Here is a 21,775-nt window from a genome sequence, read left to right as displayed (position 1 = left end):
CATACGTCAACATGGGGTCCTCCCCAGGGCGGGTGGAAGCCTTATAACACAACCGTTCGCCGATTTGCGGGGGAGGAATGTGGTGTCACCGCCAGACACCACACTTGCTAGGCGGTAGCCTTTAAATCGGCCGCAGTCCATTAGTATACGTCGGACCCGCGTGTCGCCACTGTCAGTGATTGCAGACCGAGCGCCACCACACGGCAGGTCTAGTGAGACGTCCTGGCACTCGCCCCAGTTGTACAGCCGACGTTCATAGCAATGGTTCACTGACAATTACGCTCTCATTTGCCGAGACAATAGTTAGCATAGCCTTCAGCTACGTCATTTGCTACATTTGATAATTAATATTGTGAAGCATGTACCGTAACGAGAGATGTTCTACAATTGTGGATTAAAGTTAAGTATTATATCAATTATGTACTTTATTTTCTACTATTAATTTCCTTAACTGTTCCAGACCTCGCGCCAACCTGCGTGAGCTTAAGCGCGTGCCTTTCGGCTTCCTCTCACAGTGACTTGGCTGTCTTGCCAAGTCACAACAGTAACTATATTAGGTCTTGCCAGCAGTAACATGTGTCAGCACAAACCATCTCACCAACTAAACAGTCATTTGTTGTCAGAATGGAGGTTACTTCATGGCAATGTGGCTGACTACAATGCTTGCTGGCAGCTCATCTGCATTTGTTGGTGCTGCCATTGGTAAAGTCCAGTATGTTCCATAAATCAAGTAGGAAATACATGGTGCAGCATTTACACATGCTGTTGGTACTGTTGAGTCTTGATCACATTGGGCAGTGAGATTGTTTCTTATTAATCACTTTGAATCCAACATGGCTATATTATGATCACATCGGGGTCACCAATAAATTTTGGGTCTTACTACAAGATATTTATTTTCAGCAGTAAACAAATGTAGTGTAACAGAAAAAAATGAATGAATGGTATCTCTTGATACACATAGCAACCAAGAAAAAATAAAAAATACACAACATTAGTGATCATGCTACCACTGATTAACATGCATTACACATCTTTGAGTTGTCACATTTTTCATCATGATGATTTTCATTATATGACCTGTCACCACAGGACTAACAAACGATATCGAATGTATACAAGAAGGGCAGCATGGATGGACACAATTTTGTTTCAATTTTTGGCAGTTTCACAGAGATGTTGAACTGGCATACTCTAGACAACAGACACAAACTATCCTGAGAAAGCCTACTTACAAAATTTCAAGAACCAACTATGAATGATGACTGGTAGTATAATAGAACCCCCTACTGTAGGGATCATAAGGACAAGATTAGAATAATTATGGCATGCAAATACATAGTTCAACAGTTGTTCTTCCCATGCATCATACATGAATAGAATGGGAAGAAGCCATAAAAATTGGTACATTGGTAAATACCCTCTGCTATGCGCTTCACAGTGGATTGTAGATTATGTATGTAGCTGTAGGTGTAAACCTCATATTTGTCTAATTAATTATTAGTAACTATTATTGTGAATTACCAAAGATGGTAATTTACAATACTCATTACAGTGAGTTGGGTCATTGATAAAAATCAGAGCACTACGAATGACATCATGAGGCACTCTGCAAGTGATGGTATCTCACTCATAGGATGCTGAGACCCATTCTGCACTATCCAATACAACTTTTTGCTTTCTGTCATGTTGGTATGGACCAAGCCACTTCCCTGCTGGCCCACTAAGTACTTGGATTTCTGTGAAAATATTTGCTGACTGATGCAATTGAACACTTTTGACAGCTTACAAAATATTGAATATGTCCACATTCTTTTATTTACTCAATCCAAACATTGGCAGCAAAGCCAAATATAGCATCTTCTGTTCATACTTCTTTTAAACCTAAACTGTATTTTCTGATGATGTCTTGTCCACTGAGATGCTGAACAATTTTGGCACACATTATTTTCTCCAATGCTGCAGACCACAAAAAGCAGTTCAACAAAATATTTGGTAAATCTATGAGGGTGAATCAAATATAAACAGGATTTTTGTTCCTGAGCATCAACGGTTGGTAGGACCAGAGCCACATGGTTAGTATTGTTGGGTGGGACTGTTAGGAGTTGGGTGAGCTGACTGTTACATGCTTCCAACAGCTTTGTCAGTAATGCTCACGATGTCAGTGCAACAGGCACACCTCTCCACCACGTAATGCATAATTATGAAATTTCTTGCTAATGAAAGAGTTCAGGCATCATAAATTTTCCAGCAATTGACTATACAGTTTGGTGATCAAACACTGTCAAGGATGCATGTGTTTGCCTGGTGTAAAAAGTTCAAGGAAGGACAAGAATTTATGCAAAGTCAGCAACATGATCACTGTACTCAGACCAGCATTACAACTGAAAACATTCATTTGGTTTGAGACATTCTAGAAGGAGGTCAGGGGATGAGAGTATCAGAAATTGCAGAGCAGGTGGGAATAAGCTGTGGGAGCTATCAAGCCATAATCAAAAACGATCTACAGTTCCCTTCTAACCGAAAGGTTGAGAAGTTTGGAGATCTGTTGGAGGCTTACAGCAAGCTCTGCAAAAGAAGGTGATGCATTTTTGAGTTGGATCATCACCTTCTACAAAATGTGGATCCACCACTACACTCCTGAATCCAAATAAGGCAGTATGGAGTGATAGCAGAAAGGGGATGGAATCCCAGTGAAAGCCAAGACTCAATTGTCAGCTGGCTAGGTTCTTTCAACTGCTTTTTTTGATCTGTAATGCATTTTGCTCATTAATTTTTTTGTGTGAGCAACATGCAATCAATGCTGTATACTACTTCAAGCTGCTGAGAAAGATGAGGCATGGGTATCACAGCAGAATACAGGATCAACTGATTCAACAGGTCATCTTCCTCTGCAACAATGCCAGGCCCTGTACTGCAGCTCTAATGGTCTCCAAACTACAGGAAATGCACTGGACTCAACTTGATCATCCTCTTTACAATCTTGACCTGTAGCCAAGCGATTTCCAAGTTTTGGACCAAATAAAGAAGCTCTAGAAAGATACTGATTTATAGATGATGAGGGTGTGGGGGAATTTGTGCCCAATTGGCTCCTGATGCTACCAGCATTCTGTGATGCTGCAATAAAAAGCTTTCCTTCTTGCTGGGAAAAATGTATTTCTAAAATGGGAACTATGTGGAAAAATAAACTGTAACTGCCTTTTTCAATAAATGATTTTTTAAAATAAAATCCAATTTATATTTCATTCATCCTTGTGTAGTACATGTTACACATTATACTTAACAAAAATTAAAACCCTTAAGATTCTAAATTTGTAAAATATGAATTCCATTTATAATGTGACAAAATAGATACAAGCACTGAATGTTTATCCTCCACTGCCTATACGTTTTACTATGTTTCAAAGAGGTTGGACCTTATTCAATAGAAGACATATTGGGCCGCACATCAGTAACATAAATTATGATGCTTGTACTGAAAGTTATTCTTTCATATTATTCCATAGATTTACTCTCATTAAGAGCTATGCTTTTTTGTCATTTTTCTAAGAGCTTTTTATATAATATTAATTCTATTCACAGCAATCATTTACCTTTGATATAAAAATTCCATCCAAGTGTATAGCAGTTAGGAAGTTAATCAGATGAAAAACAACAAATCTCAGAAAGTGCGGTTTAATAATTTTTTTAACTGTATAACAAAGAAAGGAACTTTGTTCAAGATGTAAGACAACTATAACACCTCATATCTTTCATTTAGTAGGCATCTTTCAAATGCCTGACATGTGCAGATAAAATATTAAAAACAAAAGAATTTACCAACTGAAATGCCACATATATCTGCTAGCAGCTGCATTATTGTGTTGTTTACAGTTAAACCACCATCCACAAGTAGGCTCTTCACAGTAATTCCACAGTCCTTATTCATAGCATCAATAACATCTCTTGTCTGAAAACAAACTGCTTCCATAGCTGCCTTTATAATGTCTGCTCCTGTTGTTGTTTCTTCTATTCCACATATAACACTGAAACAAAGTCAATAATAAGATTTTAATACAGTATGTAAGCAGAGAAGCAAGAAAAAAATACAAAAAGTAATTGAAATGCTTATAATGAGAGATGTGTATATTTGTTCCTTCATTGATTCTCACATTGTATTCTGTAGTTTGCACTCATGGTGGAGAACTTTCAGAGATGCTGAGTGCCTCAAACAATTGATGCAGACTGAATAAAAAAAGGTATTATTATAAATTACATTGGCAGCTGTCAATTAGTGGTGTTTTTGTGTTATTTGTCAAGAGCATATACCATATTCTATTGATCCTTTAAAATTTAAATAATTGGCAGAAAGTCCATTTTGTCTTACATCTTGATCAGGCACCAAATATTCAAATATTGTTTTTTTATTGAACAACTTCAATATTTTGTTGGATATAATTCAGTCTCTGTCTTTCCCTACAGTTTTTGTTCTCTATAACTCCTTGTGCTACCATGGAAATTAGTTCCTAATGTCTTAATGCAAGTCCTATCATCCTGTACTTACTTCTTAGTCAATGTATTCTAAATATCCCCATCCTTGATAATACTGTGAGTAAACTTCTCATTTATACCAGTCCGCATAATTTTCAACATCCTTCTGAAACTCAAAATCACAAATGCTTTGAATATTCTTTTTCCTGGTTTTCCCATGGCCCATGATTTACTTCAACATAATGCTTTGCTCCAGGTGTACATTCTCAGAAATCTCTTCCTTGAATTGAGGCCCACATTTAATGGCAGTAGATTTATTTTAGTTAGGAATGCTTTCTTCGCCTGTACTAGTCTGCTTTTTATGTACGACCTTGCTCGATCCGTCATGTGTTATTTCAGTTCCAAGATAGCAGTATCACTTCACTATGCCAACTTTGTGGGGCCCAGTTTCTATGTTAAGATTACTGCTAATCTCAATTCTGTTTTTTTCACTATTTTCATCTTTCCCTGGTTTACACTAATCTCATATTCTGTGCTCATTGGGCTATTCAGTCCATTCAATAAGTAATTCTTCCTCACAGTCACTGAGGACAACACAATCATCAGCAAACTGTGAATTTTAATTGCATTTCCAACTACATTAAAAGCTTAATGCTTTTTGTTGTTAACATTAACAATTAGTTTTAGGTGAAATGTGATGTACATATGCACAATACAAGTCACAACAGTAATTTTTATAAGCGGAGCTATACATTGTGGTGCAAAAGTATTCAATAAGCTCACAACTAACATAAAGCAAGAAATTGGTAATCCCAACCAGATCAAAAGCACATTAAAATCATACCTCGTTAGGCAAACTTTCACAAATACCTAAACTGAAGAACTGAAACGTTCTGTTAGCTCCATGGCAAGCAGCAGTGTTCATAGTATATCAGCTTGATAAGTAGTAATGTACAGTAAACACGGCTCACATTCATAGATTTAAGCAACTCTTTCCTTTCAAAAATTTAAATTTAATCAATCAGTATAACTGAGAAGACAGCAGAATTTTTCCAAGTGGCAGCTGTTTTACAATTTATTTGATTAAATGTACCTGACAAAAGCATGAGCATTAAGCAGTAAAATGATTTTATCATTAATACAGTGCACATATTATATTTATATGTTTTTTTTTTTTTTTTTTTTTTTTTTTTTTTTACTTAATGTATACATTTTCTCACTAAACCAATGAAAGTTCTCCTTCTTGATAGTGTGTATGGAATACGATGAGTAAATGATGCAGTGAATTTACCTTCTCTTCAGCTAAACTGACCATCATGTAACAGTGTAAGGTAACATTCTAATAGTTTTTTTCTGGTGAGGATTCATGAGCTCAGCTGTAAGCCGTATTTATTTTTCTGTTAACATATGCAAATATCTTGACTTTGCTGGTGAGTCCAAGTAAAAAACTGTTTTACTGAACCTCTTAGCAACTTTCAATTTAAAGGCTACTACAGAACTCCAATGCACTTCACAAGAACCTCAGCCACAATCCTTGATGAAATATTTATGAATATGCCCTTGAAATATTCAACACAAACCTTCAATACAGGTATTGGGGATCACACAGCCCAAAAAATTAATATAACATGAGGAAAATAGCTTGGTTCAACTCAATGCATGATAATTTCATCTAGGAAGTATAATGACCAGAACATATAACATTTCCTTCACTGTCTGAGCCAAGAAAATTGGGAGGAATTCTATGAACAAGAAAATACAAAAGATAAGTTCAACAAATTCATAAATAGTTTTAGCTATTGCTTTGAACTTTGCCCTGCACTCCATAAAATGACAATCACAAAAAGGGATTGGAAAATAAAATATCTCAGAACAGGGATACAAATATCTGAAAAGGAAAGGAGATTACTTCATGAAATATCTAGACAGCATACCACATCTCCAGAATTTGATTCCTATTTTAACAATTATAAAACGTTTTTAACTAAAGCCATAAAAGTTGCAAAAAGAATTGCAAACAGTTCCTTCATAGCAAACAAACCAAATAAAATTAAAACCACATGGGATATTGTAAGACAAGAAACAAGAGTAGACCAGAGAAAATACCATAAAATCAATTTGGAAGAAAACTCATATGCAATATCTGATCCCCAGCAGCTAGCAAATAATTTTAACTCGTATTTCACAAAGGCATCTGAGATTCTGGTGAAGCAAATCTTTTGATATGCTGCAACTGCAAATCAAATTAAAACTATCCCCAGTAACAAGTCTCTCTTCCTATACCCAACAGACAGACAGGAAATCGTAAAAACAATAGAGGAGCAATAATCAAAACCTTCCTTTGGTACTGACAACATAACATATCATACTATTAAAAATGAGCATCCTTTATAGTTAGGCCCATGGCTGACATATGCAATAGCTAACTTTCTGATGGAATCTTCCCAGGAAAGCTAAAAATATCTAAAGTGATGCCACTGCAGAAAAATGATGAAAAACAAAAGTAACAAATTAGAGACCAGTCTCTCTACTATCTGTTTTTTTCCCTAAAATAACTGAAAAATCTTTTGCAAAAGACTCAAAGATTTCATGGAAGAAAATAAACTTTTCTTGCCCGCATAGCATGATTTCTGAAAAGACAAATTCTCCAAGACAGCTATTATCGATTTCCTAAATAAAGCATTGAACACATTTATATAAAAAAAGAAAATCATAGCTACAATATTCCTAGATGTTTCAAAAGCATTTGACATCATTAATCATGGTCATATTGCTTAGAAAGCCAGAAAATGTTGGTGTCAGGGTCCCAACCTATGAGCGGGTAAAGTCATAGTTACAAAACAGACAGCAAATAGTTGAAGTCTTGCACAAAGAAAGCAAAAATTTAATTTCCTACCATTCAGAAAAAAACGGTGTTAAATACAGTGTGCCACAGGGTTCCATACTGGGATCAATCTTGTTCTTGCTGTTCGTAATTGACTTGTAATCACCCAGCCCTAACTATAAGTGCATTAAATATGTTAATGATTCAAATATTTTTATCAAAGGAAGAAGGGCACAAGTGCTCCAAAATGAAATAAAAAAGACCACTTCACATATATCAGAATGGTTTGTGATGACTAACTTAATAATACACTCACAGACAACAATACTATACAACTACACACAGTGCAGAATAAACTGCTTCTAATTGCATCCACTGAGCTGTTAGGCAAACATTTGAAACTGTAAGTAGCATCAGATTCTAGGAGTTTGGATCCAAGACAACCTAAAATGGCCACTCACAACACCTATGTACTAAATTAAATACCATTTATTATGGTATTAAAATTCTTACTGGATGCACATCAATGCAAGTCATAAAACAAGTGCACTACACACAGATGGAATCACTACTAAGGTATGGTTTAATTTGCTGGGGAAATTCACAAGTCAGCAAAATCTGTTTAATTGCACAAAGAGCCATAGAAGGCACAGCACCTTGCCCTTCATGGAAACCTTCATTTAAAAAGCTTCATGTTCCTCCATTACCATGCCTATATATCTTAGAAACAATAATGTTTACAACAACAGTCATAGATGACAACAGCAAGATTGCTCAAAAAAAAACCAAAATATCCATCCATACAACCCAAGGAATAACCAAGATTTGCATGTGCAGTCTGCACATACAACGCTAAAACAAACAGGACCCCTGCAGGCAGGGAAAAAACTGTACATCAAACCCCCGAAAAACATTAAGGCAATAACTGGCTTGCATAAATTCAAACCAAAGTGTGGGTATGTTGATAGACACACTAACAAACACAAATACACACACAAAATTCAACCCACGGTTGCTTCATCAGGAAAGAGGGACAGAGACCATCCTTGTAACCATTGATGTCACTTCCTTATACACAAATATTCCGCACGTCCAGGGCCTCACTGCGATGGAGCATTTCCTTTCATGCCGATCACCTGCCATCCTACCTAAAACCTCTTCCCTCATTACCTTAGCCAGCTTCATCCTGACTCACAACTTCTTCACTTTTGAAGGCCAGACATACCAACAATTAAAGGGAACAGCCATGGGTACCAGGATGGCCCCCCTCGTATGCCAACCTATTTATGGGTCACTTAGAGGAAGCCTTCTTGGTTACCCATGCCTGCCAACCCAAATTTTTGTACAGATTTATTGACGACATCTTCATGATCTGGACTCACAGTGAAGATGAACGTCAGAATTTCCTCTCCAACATCAACTCCTTTTGATCCATCAGACTCACCTGGTCCTAATCCAAATCCCATGCTACTTTCCTTGACGTTGACCTCCATCTGTCCAATGGCCAGCTTTACACACCCATCCACGTCAAACCCACCAACAAACAACAGTACCCCCATTATGACAGCTGCCACCCATTCCATATCAAACGGTCCCTTCCCTGCAGCCTAGGTCATTGTGGCAAACGAATCTGCTCCAGTCCTGAATCCCTGAACCATTACACCAACAACCTGAAAACAGCTTTCGCATCACGCAACTACCCTCCCGACCTGGTACAGAAGCAAGTAACCAGAGCCACTTCTTCATCCCCTCAAACCCAGAACCTCCCACAGATGAACCCCAAAAGAGCCCCACTTATGACAGGATACTTCCTGGGACTGGATCAGACTCTGAATGTGGCTCTCCAGCAGGTATATGACTTCCTCAAATCCTACCCTGAAATTAGATCCATCCTTCATGAAATCCACCCCACTCCACTAAGAGTGTCTTTCTGCCGTCCACCTAACCTTCGTAACCTCTTGGTTCATCCCTATGAAATCCCCAAACCACCTTCCCTACCCTCTGGCTCCTACCCTTGTAACCGCCCCCAGTGTAAAACCTGTCCCATGCACCCTCCCACCATCACCTACTCCAGTCCGGTAACTCGGCAGGTGTACACGATCAAAGGCGGAGCCACGTGTGAAAGCACCCACGTGATTTACCAACTGACCTGCCTACACTGTGACGCTTTCTATGTGGGAATGACCAGCAACAAACTGTCCATTCAAATGAATGGACACAGGCAGACAGTGCTTGTTGGTAATGAGGATCACCCTGTAGCTAAACATGCCTTGGTGCACGGCCAGCACATCTTGGCAGTGTTACACCATCCGGGTTATCTGGATACTTCCCACTAACACCAACATATCCGAACTCCGGAGATGGGAACTTGACCTTCAATATATCCTCTCTTCCCGTTATCCACCAGGCCTCAATCTCCGCTAATTTCAAGTTGCCGCCACTCATATCTCACCTGTCATTCAACAACATCTTTGCCTCTGCACTTCCGCCTCAACTGACATCTCTGCCCAAATTCTTTGCCTTTAAATATGTCTGCTTGTGTCTGTATATGTGTGGATGGATATGTGTGTGTGTGTGCGAGTGTATATCTGTCCTTTTTGCCCCCTAAGGTAAGTCTTTCCACTCTCGGGATTGGAATGACTCCTTACCCTCTCCCTTAAAACCCACATCCTTTCATCTTTCCCTCTCCTTCCCTCTTTCCTGATAAAGCAACCGTTGGTTGTGAAAGCTTGAAATTTTGTGTGCGTGTTTGTGTGTTTTTTATTGTGCCTATCTACCAGCGCTTTCCCGTTTGGTAAGTCATGGAATCTTTGTTTTTAATATATTTTCCCATGTGGAATGTTTCTTTATTATATATATATAGTTATAATAGAGGGAAACATTCCACATAGGAAAAATATATCTAAAAACAAAGATGATGTGACTTACCAAATGAAAGTGCTGGCAGGTCGACAGACACACAAACAAACACAAACATACACACAAAATTGCGAAAGCTTGAATTTTGTGTGTATGTTTGTGTTTGTTTGTGTGTCTGTTGACCTGCCAGCACTTTCATTTGGTAAGTCACATCATCTTTGTTTTTAGATATATATATATTCATTCATTCATTCATTTCATTGTTGCCCTTATGGACAGTGTTTGAACTCGAAAATCACATGATGACACAATTTTCACTTCTTTCCTTTCTTCCTCTTCTCTTCCCAAAATCTCTTCATCCTTTGGCTGTGCTCCTGTTTCCTTTGCTCTGTCCATAATGTTCCTTTCTTCTTTCTCTCCTTTACAATAAATTTTGCACTCCTAACTTTGTTTCTGAAGTATTTCCTGTCTCCTATCATTTGCCTGTTGATCCCTATCTGCTTTAAGTCTTCGTCTATTTCATGATACCAATTTGTTTTCTTGCTTGAGCTGTTTACTACATCAAAAATTTTCTTTGTAAGTCGGTTGTTGTCCATTCTCTGTATGTGCCCATAGAAAGTTAATCTGCGTTTTCTGATCGCGTCTGTTAGTCTGTCAGTGTGCTGGTACAGCTCTTTGGTAGGTCGCTTCATCCATATGCCATCTCTGTGAATTGGTCCAAATATTTTTCTGAGAATTTTGCGTTCTATTTTTTCTGTGTCTATGATGCCTGATGCTCCAATTGTGGTTGTTTCTGACGCGTACAATGCTTCTGGTAATACAACTGTTTTGTAGTGCCTAAGTTTGGCCTGCCTCGATATGCTTTTCTTATTATAATGTGACCATATATATATATATATATATATATATATATATATATATATATATATATATATATATATATATATGAATATAATAGAGGGAAACATTCCACGTGGGAAAAATATGTCTAAAAATAAAGATGATGAAACTTACCAAACAAAAGCGCTGGCAGGTCGATAGACACACAAACAAACACAAACATACACACAAAATTCTAGCTTTCGCAACCAATGGTTGCCTCGTCAGGAAAGAGGGAAGGAGAAGGAAAGACAAAAGGATATGGGTTTTAAGGGAGAGGGTAAGGAGTCATTCCAATCCCGGGAGCGGAAAGACTTACCTTAGGGGGAAAAAAGGACAGGTATACACTCGCACACACACACATATCCATCCACACATACACAGACACAAGCAGACATTTGTAAAGGCAAAGAGTTTGGGCAGAGATGTCAGTCGGGGCAGATGTACAGAGGCAAAGATGAAGTTGAAAGACAGGTGAGGTATGAGCGGCGGCAAATTGAAATTAGAAATTAGCGGAGATTGAGGCCTGGCGGATAGCGAGAAGAAAGGATATGCTGAAGGGCAAGTTCCCATCTCCGGAGTTCTGACAGGTTGGTGTTAGTGGGAAGTATCCAGATAACCCGGACGGTGTAACACTGTGCCAAGATGTGCTGGCCGTGCACCAAGGCATGTTTAGCCACAGGGTGATCCTCATTACCAACAAACACTGTCTGCCTGTGTCCATTCATGCGAATGGACAGTTTGTTGCTGGTCATTCCCACATAGAACGCTTCACAGTGTAGGCAGGTCAGTTGGTAAATCACGTGGGTGCTTTCACACGTGGCTCTGCCTTTGATCGTGTACACCTTCCGGGTTACAGGACTGGAATAGGTGGTGGTGGGAGGGTGCATGGGACAGGTTTTACACCGGGGGCGGTTACAGGGGTAGGAGCCAGAGGGTAGGGAAGGTGGTTTGGGGATTTCATAGGGATGAACTAAGAGGTTGCGAAGGTTAGGTGGACGGCGGAAAGACACTCTTGGTGGAGTGGGGAGGATTTCATGAAGGATGGATCTCATTTCAGGGCAGGATTTGAGGAAGTCGTATCCCTGCTGGAGAGCCACATTCAGAATCTGATCCAGTCCCGGAAAGTATCCCGTCACAAGTGGGGCACTTTTGGGGTTCTTCTGTGGAAGGTTCCGGGTTTGAGGAGATGAGGATGTGGCTCTGGTTATTTGCTTCTGTACCAGGTCGGGAGGGTAGTTACGGGATGCAAAAGCTGTTTTCAGGTTGTTGGTGTAATGGTTCAAGGATTCCGGACTGGAGCAGATTCGTTTGCCACGAAGACCAAGGCTGTAGGGAAGGGACCGTTTGATGTGGAATGGGTGGCAGCTGTCATAATGGAGGTACTGTTGCTTGTTGGTGGGTTTAATGTGGACGGACGTGTGAAGCTGGCCATTGGACAGGTGGAGGTCAACGTCAAGGAAAGTGGCATGGGATTTGGAGTAGGACCAGGTGAATCTGATGGAACCAAAGGAGTTAAGGTTGGAGAGGAAATTCTGGAGTTCTTCTTCACTGTGAGTCCAGATCACGAAAATGTCATCAATAAATCTGTACCAAACTTCGGGTTGGCAGGCCTGGGTAACCAGGAAGGCTTCCTCTAAGCGACCCATGAATAGGTTGGCATACGAGGGGGCCATCCTGGTACCCATGGCTGTTCCCTTTAATTGTTGGTATGTCTGGCCTTCAAAAGTGAAGAAGTTGTGGGTCAGGATGAAGCTGGCTAAGGTAATGAGGAAAGAGGTTTTAGGTAGGGCGGCAGGTGATCGGCGTGAAAGGAAGTGCTCCATCGCAGCGAGGCCCTGGACATGCGGAATATTTGTGTATAAGGAAGTGGCATCAATGGTTACAAGGATGGTTTCCGGGGGTAACAGACTGGGTAGGGATTCCAGGCGTTTGAGAAAGTGGTTGGTGTCTTTGATGAAGGATGGGAGACTGCATGTAATGGGTTGAAGGTGTTGATCTACGTAGGCAGAGATGCGTTCGGTGGGGGCTTGGTAACCAGCTACAATGGGACGGCCGGGATGATTGGGTTTGTGAATTTTGGGAAGAAGGTAGAAGGTAGGGGTGCGGGGTGTTGGTGGGGTCAGGAGATTGATGGAGTCGGGTGAAAGGTTTTGTAGGGGGCCTAAGGTTCTGAGGATTCCTTGAAGCTCCGCCTGGACATCAGGAATGGGATTGCCTTGGCAAACTTTGTAAGTAGTGTTGTCTGAAAGCTGACGCAGTCCCTCACCCACATACTCCCGACGATCAAGTACCACAGTTGTGGAACCCTTGTCCGCCGGAAGAATGACGATGGATCGGTCAGCCTTCAGATCACGGATAGCCTGGGCTTCAGCAGTGGTGATGTTGGGAGTAGGATTAAGGTTTTTTAAGAAGGATTGAGAGGCAAGGCTGGAAGTCAGAAATTCCTGGAAGGTTAGGAGAGGGTGATTTTGAGGAAGAGGAGGTGGGTCCCGCTGTGACGGAGGACGGAACTGTTCCAGGCATGGTTCAATTTGGATAGTGTCTTGGGGAATTGGATCATTAGGAGTAGGATTAGGATCATTTTTCTTCGTGGCAAAGTGATATTTCCAGCAGAGAGTACGGGTGTAGGACAGTAAATCTTTGACGAGGGCTGTTTGGTTAAATCTGGGAGTGGGGCTGAAGGTGAGGCCTTTGGATAGGACAGAGGTTTCGGATTGGGAGAGAGGTTTGGAGGAAAGGTTAACTACAGTAGTTAACCTTTCCTCCAAACCTCTCTCCCAATCCGAAACCTCTGTCCTATCCAAAGGCCTCACCTTCAGCCCCACTCCCAGATTTAACCAAACAGCCCTCGTCAAAGATTTACTGTCCTACACCCGTACTCTCTGCTGGAAATATCACTTTGCCACGAAGAAAAATGATCCTAATCCTACTCCTAATGATCCAATTCCCCAAGACACTATCCAAATTGAACCATGCCTGGAACAGTTCCGTCCTCCGTCACAGCGGGACCCACCTCCTCTTCCTCAAAATCACCCTCTCCTAACCTTCCAGGAATTTCTGACTTCCAGCCTTGCCTCTCAATCCTTCTTAAAAAACCTTAATCCTACTCCCAACATCACCACTGCTGAAGCCCAGGCTATCCGTGATCTGAAGGCTGACCGATCCATCGTCATTCTTCCGGCGGACAAGGGTTCCACAACTGTGGTACTTGATCGTCGGGAGTATGTGGGTGAGGGACTGCGTCAGCTTTCAGACAACACTACTTACAAAGTTTGCCAAGGCAATCCCATTCCTGATGTCCAGGCGGAGCTTCAAGGAATCCTCAGAACCTTAGGCCCCCTACAAAACCTTTCACCCGACTCCATCAATCTCCTGACCCCACCAACACCCCGCACCCCTACCTTCTACCTTCTTCCCAAAATTCACAAACCCAATCATCCCGGCCGTCCCATTGTAGCTGGTTACCAAGCCCCCACCGAACGCATCTCTGCCTACGTAGATCAACACCTTCAACCCATTACATGCAGTCTCCCATCCTTCATCAAAGACACCAACCACTTTCTCAAACGCCTGGAATCCCTACCCAGTCTGTTACCCCCGGAAACCATCCTTGTAACCATTGATGCCACTTCCTTATACACAAATATTCCGCATGTCCAGGGCCTCGCTGCGATGGAGCACTTCCTTTCACGCCGATCACCTGCCGCCCTACCTAAAACCTCTTTCCTCATTACCTTAGCCAGCTTCATCCTGACCCACAACTTCTTCACTTTTGAAGGCCAGACATACCAACAATTAAAGGGAACAGCCATGGGTACCAGGATGGCCCCCTCGTATGCCAACCTATTCATGGGTCGCTTAGAGGAAGCCTTCCTGGTTACCCAGGCCTGCCAACCCGAAGTTTGGTACAGATTTATTGATGACATTTTCGTGATCTGGACTCACAGTGAAGAAGAACTCCAGAATTTCCTCTCCAACCTTAACTCCTTTGGTTCCATCAGATTCACCTGGTCCTACTCCAAATCCCATGCCACTTTCCTTGACGTTGACCTCCACCTGTCCAATGGCCAGCTTCACACGTCCGTCCACATTAAACCCACCAACAAGCAACAGTACCTCCATTATGACAGCTGCCACCCATTCCACATCAAACGGTCCCTTCCCTACAGCCTTGGTCTTCGTGGCAAACGAATCTGCTCCAGTCCGGAATCCTTGAACCATTACACCAACAACCTGAAAACAGCTTTTGCATCCCGTAACTACCCTCCCGACCTGGTACAGAAGCAAATAACCAGAGCCACATCCTCATCTCCTCAAACCCGGAACCTTCCACAGAAGAACCCCAAAAGTGCCCCACTTGTGACGGGATACTTTCCGGGACTGGATCAGATTCTGAATGTGGCTCTCCAGCAGGGATACGACTTCCTCAAATCCTGCCCTGAAATGAGATCCATCCTTCATGAAATCCTCCCCACTCCACCAAGAGTGTCTTTCCGCCGTCCACCTAACCTTCGCAACCTCTTAGTTCATCCCTATGAAATCCCCAAACCACCTTCCCTACCCTCTGGCTCCTACCCCTGTAACCGCCCCCGGTGTAAAACCTGTCCCATGCACCCTCCCACCACCACCTATTCCAGTCCTGTAACCCGGAAGGTGTACACGATCAAAGGCAGAGCCACGTGTGAAAGCACCCACGTGATTTACCAACTGACCTGCCTACACTGTGAAGCGTTCTATGTGGGAATGACCAGCAACAAACTGTCCATTCGCATGAATGGACACAGGCAGACAGTGTTTGTTGGTAATGAGGATCACCCTGTGGCTAAACATGCCTTGGTGCACGGCCAGCACATCTTGGCACAGTGTTACACCGTCCGGGTTATCTGGATACTTCCCACTAACACCAACCTGTCAGAACTCCGGAGATGGGAACTTGCCCTTCAGCATATCCTTTCTTCTCGCTATCCGCCAGGCCTCAATCTCCGCTAATTTCTAATTTCAATTTGCCGCCGCTCATACCTCACCTGTCTTTCAACTTCATCTTTGCCTCTGTACATCTGCCCCGACTGACATCTCTGCCCAAACTCTTTGCCTTTACAAATGTCTGCTTGTGTCTGTGTATGTGTGGATGGATATGTGTGTGTGTGCGAGTGTATACCTGTCCTTTTTTCCCCCTAAGGTAAGTCTTTCCGCTCCCGGGATTGGAATGACTCCTTACCCTCTCCCTTAAAACCCATATCCTTTTGTCTTTCCTTCTCCTTCCCTCTTTCCTGACGAGGCAACCATTGGTTGCGAAAGCTAGAATTTTGTGTGTATGTTTGTGTTTGTTTGTGTGTCTATCGACCTGCCAGCGCTTTTGTTTGGTAAGTTTCATCATCTTTCTTTTTAGACATATATATATATATATATATATATATATATATATATATAGACCCAATATGTCTGCTTGTGTCTGTATATGTGTGGATGGATATGTGTGTGTGTGGGAGTGTATACCCGTCCTTTTTTCCCCCCTAAGGTAAGTCTTTCCGCTCCCGGGATTGGAATGACTCCTTACCCTCTCCCTTAAAACCCACATCCTTTCGTCTTTCCCTCTCCTTCCCTCTTTCCTGATGAGGCAACAGTTTGTTGCGAAAGCTTGAATTTTGTGTGTATGTTTGTGGTTGTTTGTGTGTCTGTCGACCTGCCAGCACTTTCATTTGGTAAGTCACATCATCTTTGTTTTTAGATATATATTTCCTACGTGGAATGTTTCCCTCTATTATAACCATATATATATATATATATATATATATATATATATATATATATATATATATATATATATATATATATATATATATATATATATATGAATTAATAGAGGGAAACATTCCACATGGGAAAAATATATATGTATATATATAAAAAAAAACAAAGATGATGTAACATACCAAACGAAAGTGCCGGCATGTTGATAGACACACAAACAAACAGAAACATACACACAAAATTCAAGCCTTCTAAAATAGCTTCCTCAGATAATGTAAAGACAGGGTGGCTGAGTGGTGTGTGGACAATCCCAAGTCCAAGGTGGTAAAGAAAAGTCACAAAGGGATAGCTGCAAAGAACAATCTGAGGGTCTATCTTCTGAAAACTTCAATGGAACCATATTAGATTTAATTGAGGCTGAATATTGACCAGCAGAACTGTTGCTTATGCAGACAGCTTATTGGTAACAGCTTCTGCAGGCTAATGATGTCAGCCTGAGCAAAATGGGAGTTGCATATTACAACACATGAATACCTTGTGCAAATAATATAATGTACAAGTAGCTCCACATAAAAAAATCCATACTTCTGAAAGGCGCACTACAATGAAATCTGACAATTAAACTAGATAACACAAGCATATCATATGAACTCACAAGATACTTAAGCGTACTTCTCGACGTGAAACTGATATTTAAAGTCCAGAGAAACATAGTCACTGACAAGGTTGCAAATATACTACACAAATTTGCTTCAGTCAGTAGCAAAGCACATGGATGACTACTACAGTATGTCAAAATATATTACTGTGCACTTTTTGAGTAGGTAGTATGTGCTGCGTCTGGCACACAAGTATACAAACCCTGCTTTGCTACTACCTGTACTGCAGTGAGGTGCAGGCAGAGGAGTGTGCTCTTACATTAGTCAGGGGCTTTCACAACATGCCAGAGGAAGCACATGCTGTAGTTATGGGAATATACCCAACAGACATCAACATCTAACTCCAAGTTGCTTCATACTGATTGATGATGGGCAGAGTGGACAAAGTAAATGCCACAACAGAATAAAAAAAATGGCTCTGAGCACTATGGGACTTAACATCTATGGTCATCAGTCCCCTAGAACTTAGAACTACTTAAACCTAACTAACCTAAGGACATCACACAACACCCAGTAATCACGAGGCAGAGAAAATCCCTGACCCTGCCGGGAATCGAACCAGGGAACCCAGGTGTGGGAAGCAAGTACGCTACCGCACGACCACGAGCAGCGGACACAACAGAATAACACATTCACTATAAATGCCAACTTATACCTTGAGGAATGAACATCTGGCAACAAAACTGGAACAATAGTGAGAAGGACTGAAGGGTCTATGACTTGTCCCCTAAGATCAAGGTACAATTAAGAATGAAGCATGCTAAAACTAGTCACTGTATTGTTCAGTTATTGAGTGGCTACAACACATTGCCCTAAGCCATGTGCACCTCTATGAAAAGGACTTGTGTACATGTGGGGAAAGAGGCTCCCATGAACACATCACATTACACTGCAATCAATTTATACAGGGCAGATAATTATCAGATGCAAACTGCCCAAATGGTCCAAGCTAAGCCACATATCTGATGCAATATTGGCCCACTTGCAAAATCATTACAGATAATAAAGACCATAGAGGGCAATGAGAGATAATAAAAGACAACATGGTGACATTCAGATGTGGAGGAAGAAGAAGAAGAAGAAGAAGAAGAGTAGGAGTAAACAAGAGGCAACAAGTAATCCATACATAGTACACACTCTACAACAAATAAAGGAATAGTATGGAACAGAGGTGAGTGAAGTTGCGATGAGTCACATCACCCACCAGAATCACCTAAAACTGAGTGAGGTGGTGTAGTGATTGGCACGCTGGACGCACATTCAAGAGGATGATGGTTCAAACCTGTGTCCAGCCATCCTGATTTAGGTTTCCCATGATTTCCTTATATTGCTTCATGCAAATGGTGCGTTGGTCCCTTCGTAAGGGCATGCTTCCTTCTCCAACCTTCCCTAATCCAATGGGACTAATGACCTCACTGTTTGGTCCCTTCCAGCCCCCTCACCAAATTAACCAACCAAACACATGAAGCTGGCACATATGAGGGTGGTTTGAAAATTTCTCGGAATCACCACGAGAGGTCAGTCCTAGCGCAACTAGTTATTCACATGAGAATTCATTGGACTGTTGCCTGTAAACACATGCCACATCAGTGTTCTTGGAAGAGACCTGTGGCAGTGATGTGACTCTGTTGTTCCCATGTAATGATTTGCAAGATTCGAGCCGTGATTAAGTACTTCGTAAAGTAAGGTATGAAAGCAAAGGACATTTATGCTGATTTCCAGTATACACTGGCGGACTCTGATCCTTCATATTCAACTGTTGCCAAGTGGACAAATGAATCTGTATTTGGTCGGGAGAGATTAGATGATGATCCGTGCAGTGGTCGGCCAAGATGTGTCACTACTCCAGAAATCATTGCAAAAGTGCACAAAATGGTCATGGAGGATCACTGAGTGAAAGTGTGTGAAATTGCTCATACTTGCCAGATGTCATCTGAAAGGGTACATCACATTTTAACTGAATAATTATAAATGAAAAAAAAATATCTGCAAGATAGGTACCGTGACACTTGACGCGTGCCTGCATACATGTGCCTTTGCAATGGCAAAATTACATGAACTAAGGTATGAATTGTTGCCACACCCACCTTATTCACCTGATATGGCTCTGTCAGACTTCCCCGTCTCTTCCCAAAACTGAAAAGTTTTCTTGGTGGACAAAGATTCACTTCAAATGAAGAATTGATATCTGGAGTTGACAACTATTTTGCAGGCCTGGAGGAAACTCATTTTTGAGATGGGATCAAGGCACTGGAACATAATTGGACCAAGTGCATTAATCTAGAAGGAGACTACATCAAAAAAATAAAAAAAGTTTCACGATGTAAGTACTTTTTTATATTCTGTTCCGAGAATTTTTCAAACCAAACTCTTAGCTATGGTAGGCTAAAACATGTAAAATAATATTGATCAACATGATAACATAAGCTAAAAAAAGACAGGTGGACAACATGGACTCAAACAACAGGATCCATTCCACTCATATATTAACATAAGCTAACAAGGTTGCTGGTCTTGGATGCTAGGCTTGAATTCTTTATAAGGTTTCTTCCCCTGGCCAGCATAGTCTGTGAGGTCTTTAACAATTCTCACTATCCTCTTCTTAGATCAATAATTTTAATGTTACATTTTCTTTTTCACATATATTTTGTTTATTAAATAAATTTTCAGTAATTTTGGAGTTTATTTCTTAAAATAAACTGTGCATCATACTGTGGAAAATATCAAACTGCAATGTATGACCTGTTAAAAGACCACAAGACAACAGGCCCTGAAAAGGATGCAAATAAATAGAAATATTCAGCGATTGTGAGGTGGTTTTCATATTTACCTGTGTTCACTACCTTTGGGATTGTGTAGATTATATTCTTCCAGAAGTCTGATGACATATCTTCAGACTCCTAGATTCTACAAACTTGAATAATATTTTGAGGCTGTGTCACCTTATAAGTTTAGAAATTTCAAAGGAGTGTTATACACCAATTCTGCCTTGTTTTGTCATGTTGTCCAGTGTTCTGTCAATCTTACTTACTTACTTATATTGGGCACACAAACTGCAGCCAGTCCTTGGCCTCACTCAATCCAGCCTTCCACACTTTCCTGTCATTTTTATCTTCATCTCCCAGACCCAATATCTGCATGTCTCCCATGGTACTATCCTGCCATCTCATTCTTGGCCATCCCAGTGGTCTGTTTCCTTCAGCTTCTCCATCCATTACAGCTTTTATTACCGTGTTATCCCCTCTCCTTCCCACATGTCCATACCATCTTAGTCTGTTAATTTTCACACTCGCTACGATGTCAGGCAGTGTGTATAATTGTCTTTGTTCTCTGTTTATCCTTATTCTCCACTGTTCATTTTCTTTCACTGGTCCACACATTTTTCTCAGTACTTTATTTCCAAAAGTGATGAGTTTTTTCTCTGTTTTCTTTGTCAGGCTCCATGTCTCACTTGCATAGCACACTATTGGTTTGACGATAGTCTGATATATTCTTATTTTTGGTTGACTAGATACTAATTTTGATCTTATGATGTTGTTCGCAGCTCCTAAACATTTTCCCCCAGCTTGAATTCTTGTTACTACCTCTTGTTCTATAACGTTTTGTTGGTTGATGTTGACACCGAGGTACATGAATGTGTATGTCTTCTGAATTGTTAGATTTCCGATTTTTAGATTGTTTGGTCCTAAATGAGCTATTCTTCCTACTATCATGAACTTTGTTTTACTTTCATTTATAGTAAGACCTACTTTCTTAACATTTTCCATTAGCACAGTCCCCATTTTCTCCAGTTCTTCTATGTTCTTTCCTACCAGCACAATATCGTCTGCAAAATCCAGGACATTTATCTTTTTTCCTATGGTGACTCCTGCACTTTCACATGTTACTCCCCTCAGGGTGTTGTTAAGGGCCAAATTGAACAGGTTTGGTGATATAATATCTCACTGTCTCACTTCTGTTTTTACTTCAGATGCTTCTGAGAACTTCACCTGTACTTTCACTCTACACTTTGATTCCAACACACACATTTTAGTTAGCTTTATCAGCTTGTCAGGTATCCCATACTCTGCCATTGTCCTTCACATTTCCTCTCATACTATGCTGTCATATGCTTTGTTGAAATCTATAAACAGACAAAAGGTCTCATAATTGTGCTTCCAGTTCTTATCTAATATTTGTCTTAGTGTGAATATTTGGTCGTTTGTTGATTTACCTTTTCTGAATGCTGCTTGTGCTATGTCCAATATTTCCTCATGTATGGGTTGAGCCTGTTCATTATAATTTTTGATATTACTTTATAGCATGTGCATAGGAAAGATATCACTCTGTA

General features: G+C 40.8%; 1 protein-coding gene across 1 annotated transcript in view; it reads right to left on the bottom strand.

The window, feature by feature from the left end:
• Positions 1 to 21,775, bottom strand: part of LOC126456075 (glycerol kinase-like) — a 281,934-nt gene that overhangs the window by 44,753 nt on the left and 215,406 nt on the right. Inside the window, exon 8 of the mRNA XM_050091829.1 lies at positions 3,820 to 4,025. Within this exon, the coding sequence (XP_049947786.1) occupies positions 3,820 to 4,025 (206 nt within the window). The remainder of the gene's footprint in view (positions 1 to 3,819; positions 4,026 to 21,775) is intronic.

This window comes from Schistocerca serialis, chromosome 2 (assembly GCF_023864345.2).
Source record: "Schistocerca serialis cubense isolate TAMUIC-IGC-003099 chromosome 2, iqSchSeri2.2, whole genome shotgun sequence".
Lineage (NCBI taxonomy): Eukaryota > Metazoa > Arthropoda > Insecta > Orthoptera > Acrididae > Schistocerca > Schistocerca serialis.
This window is presented reverse-complemented; position numbering and strand designations above follow the sequence as displayed.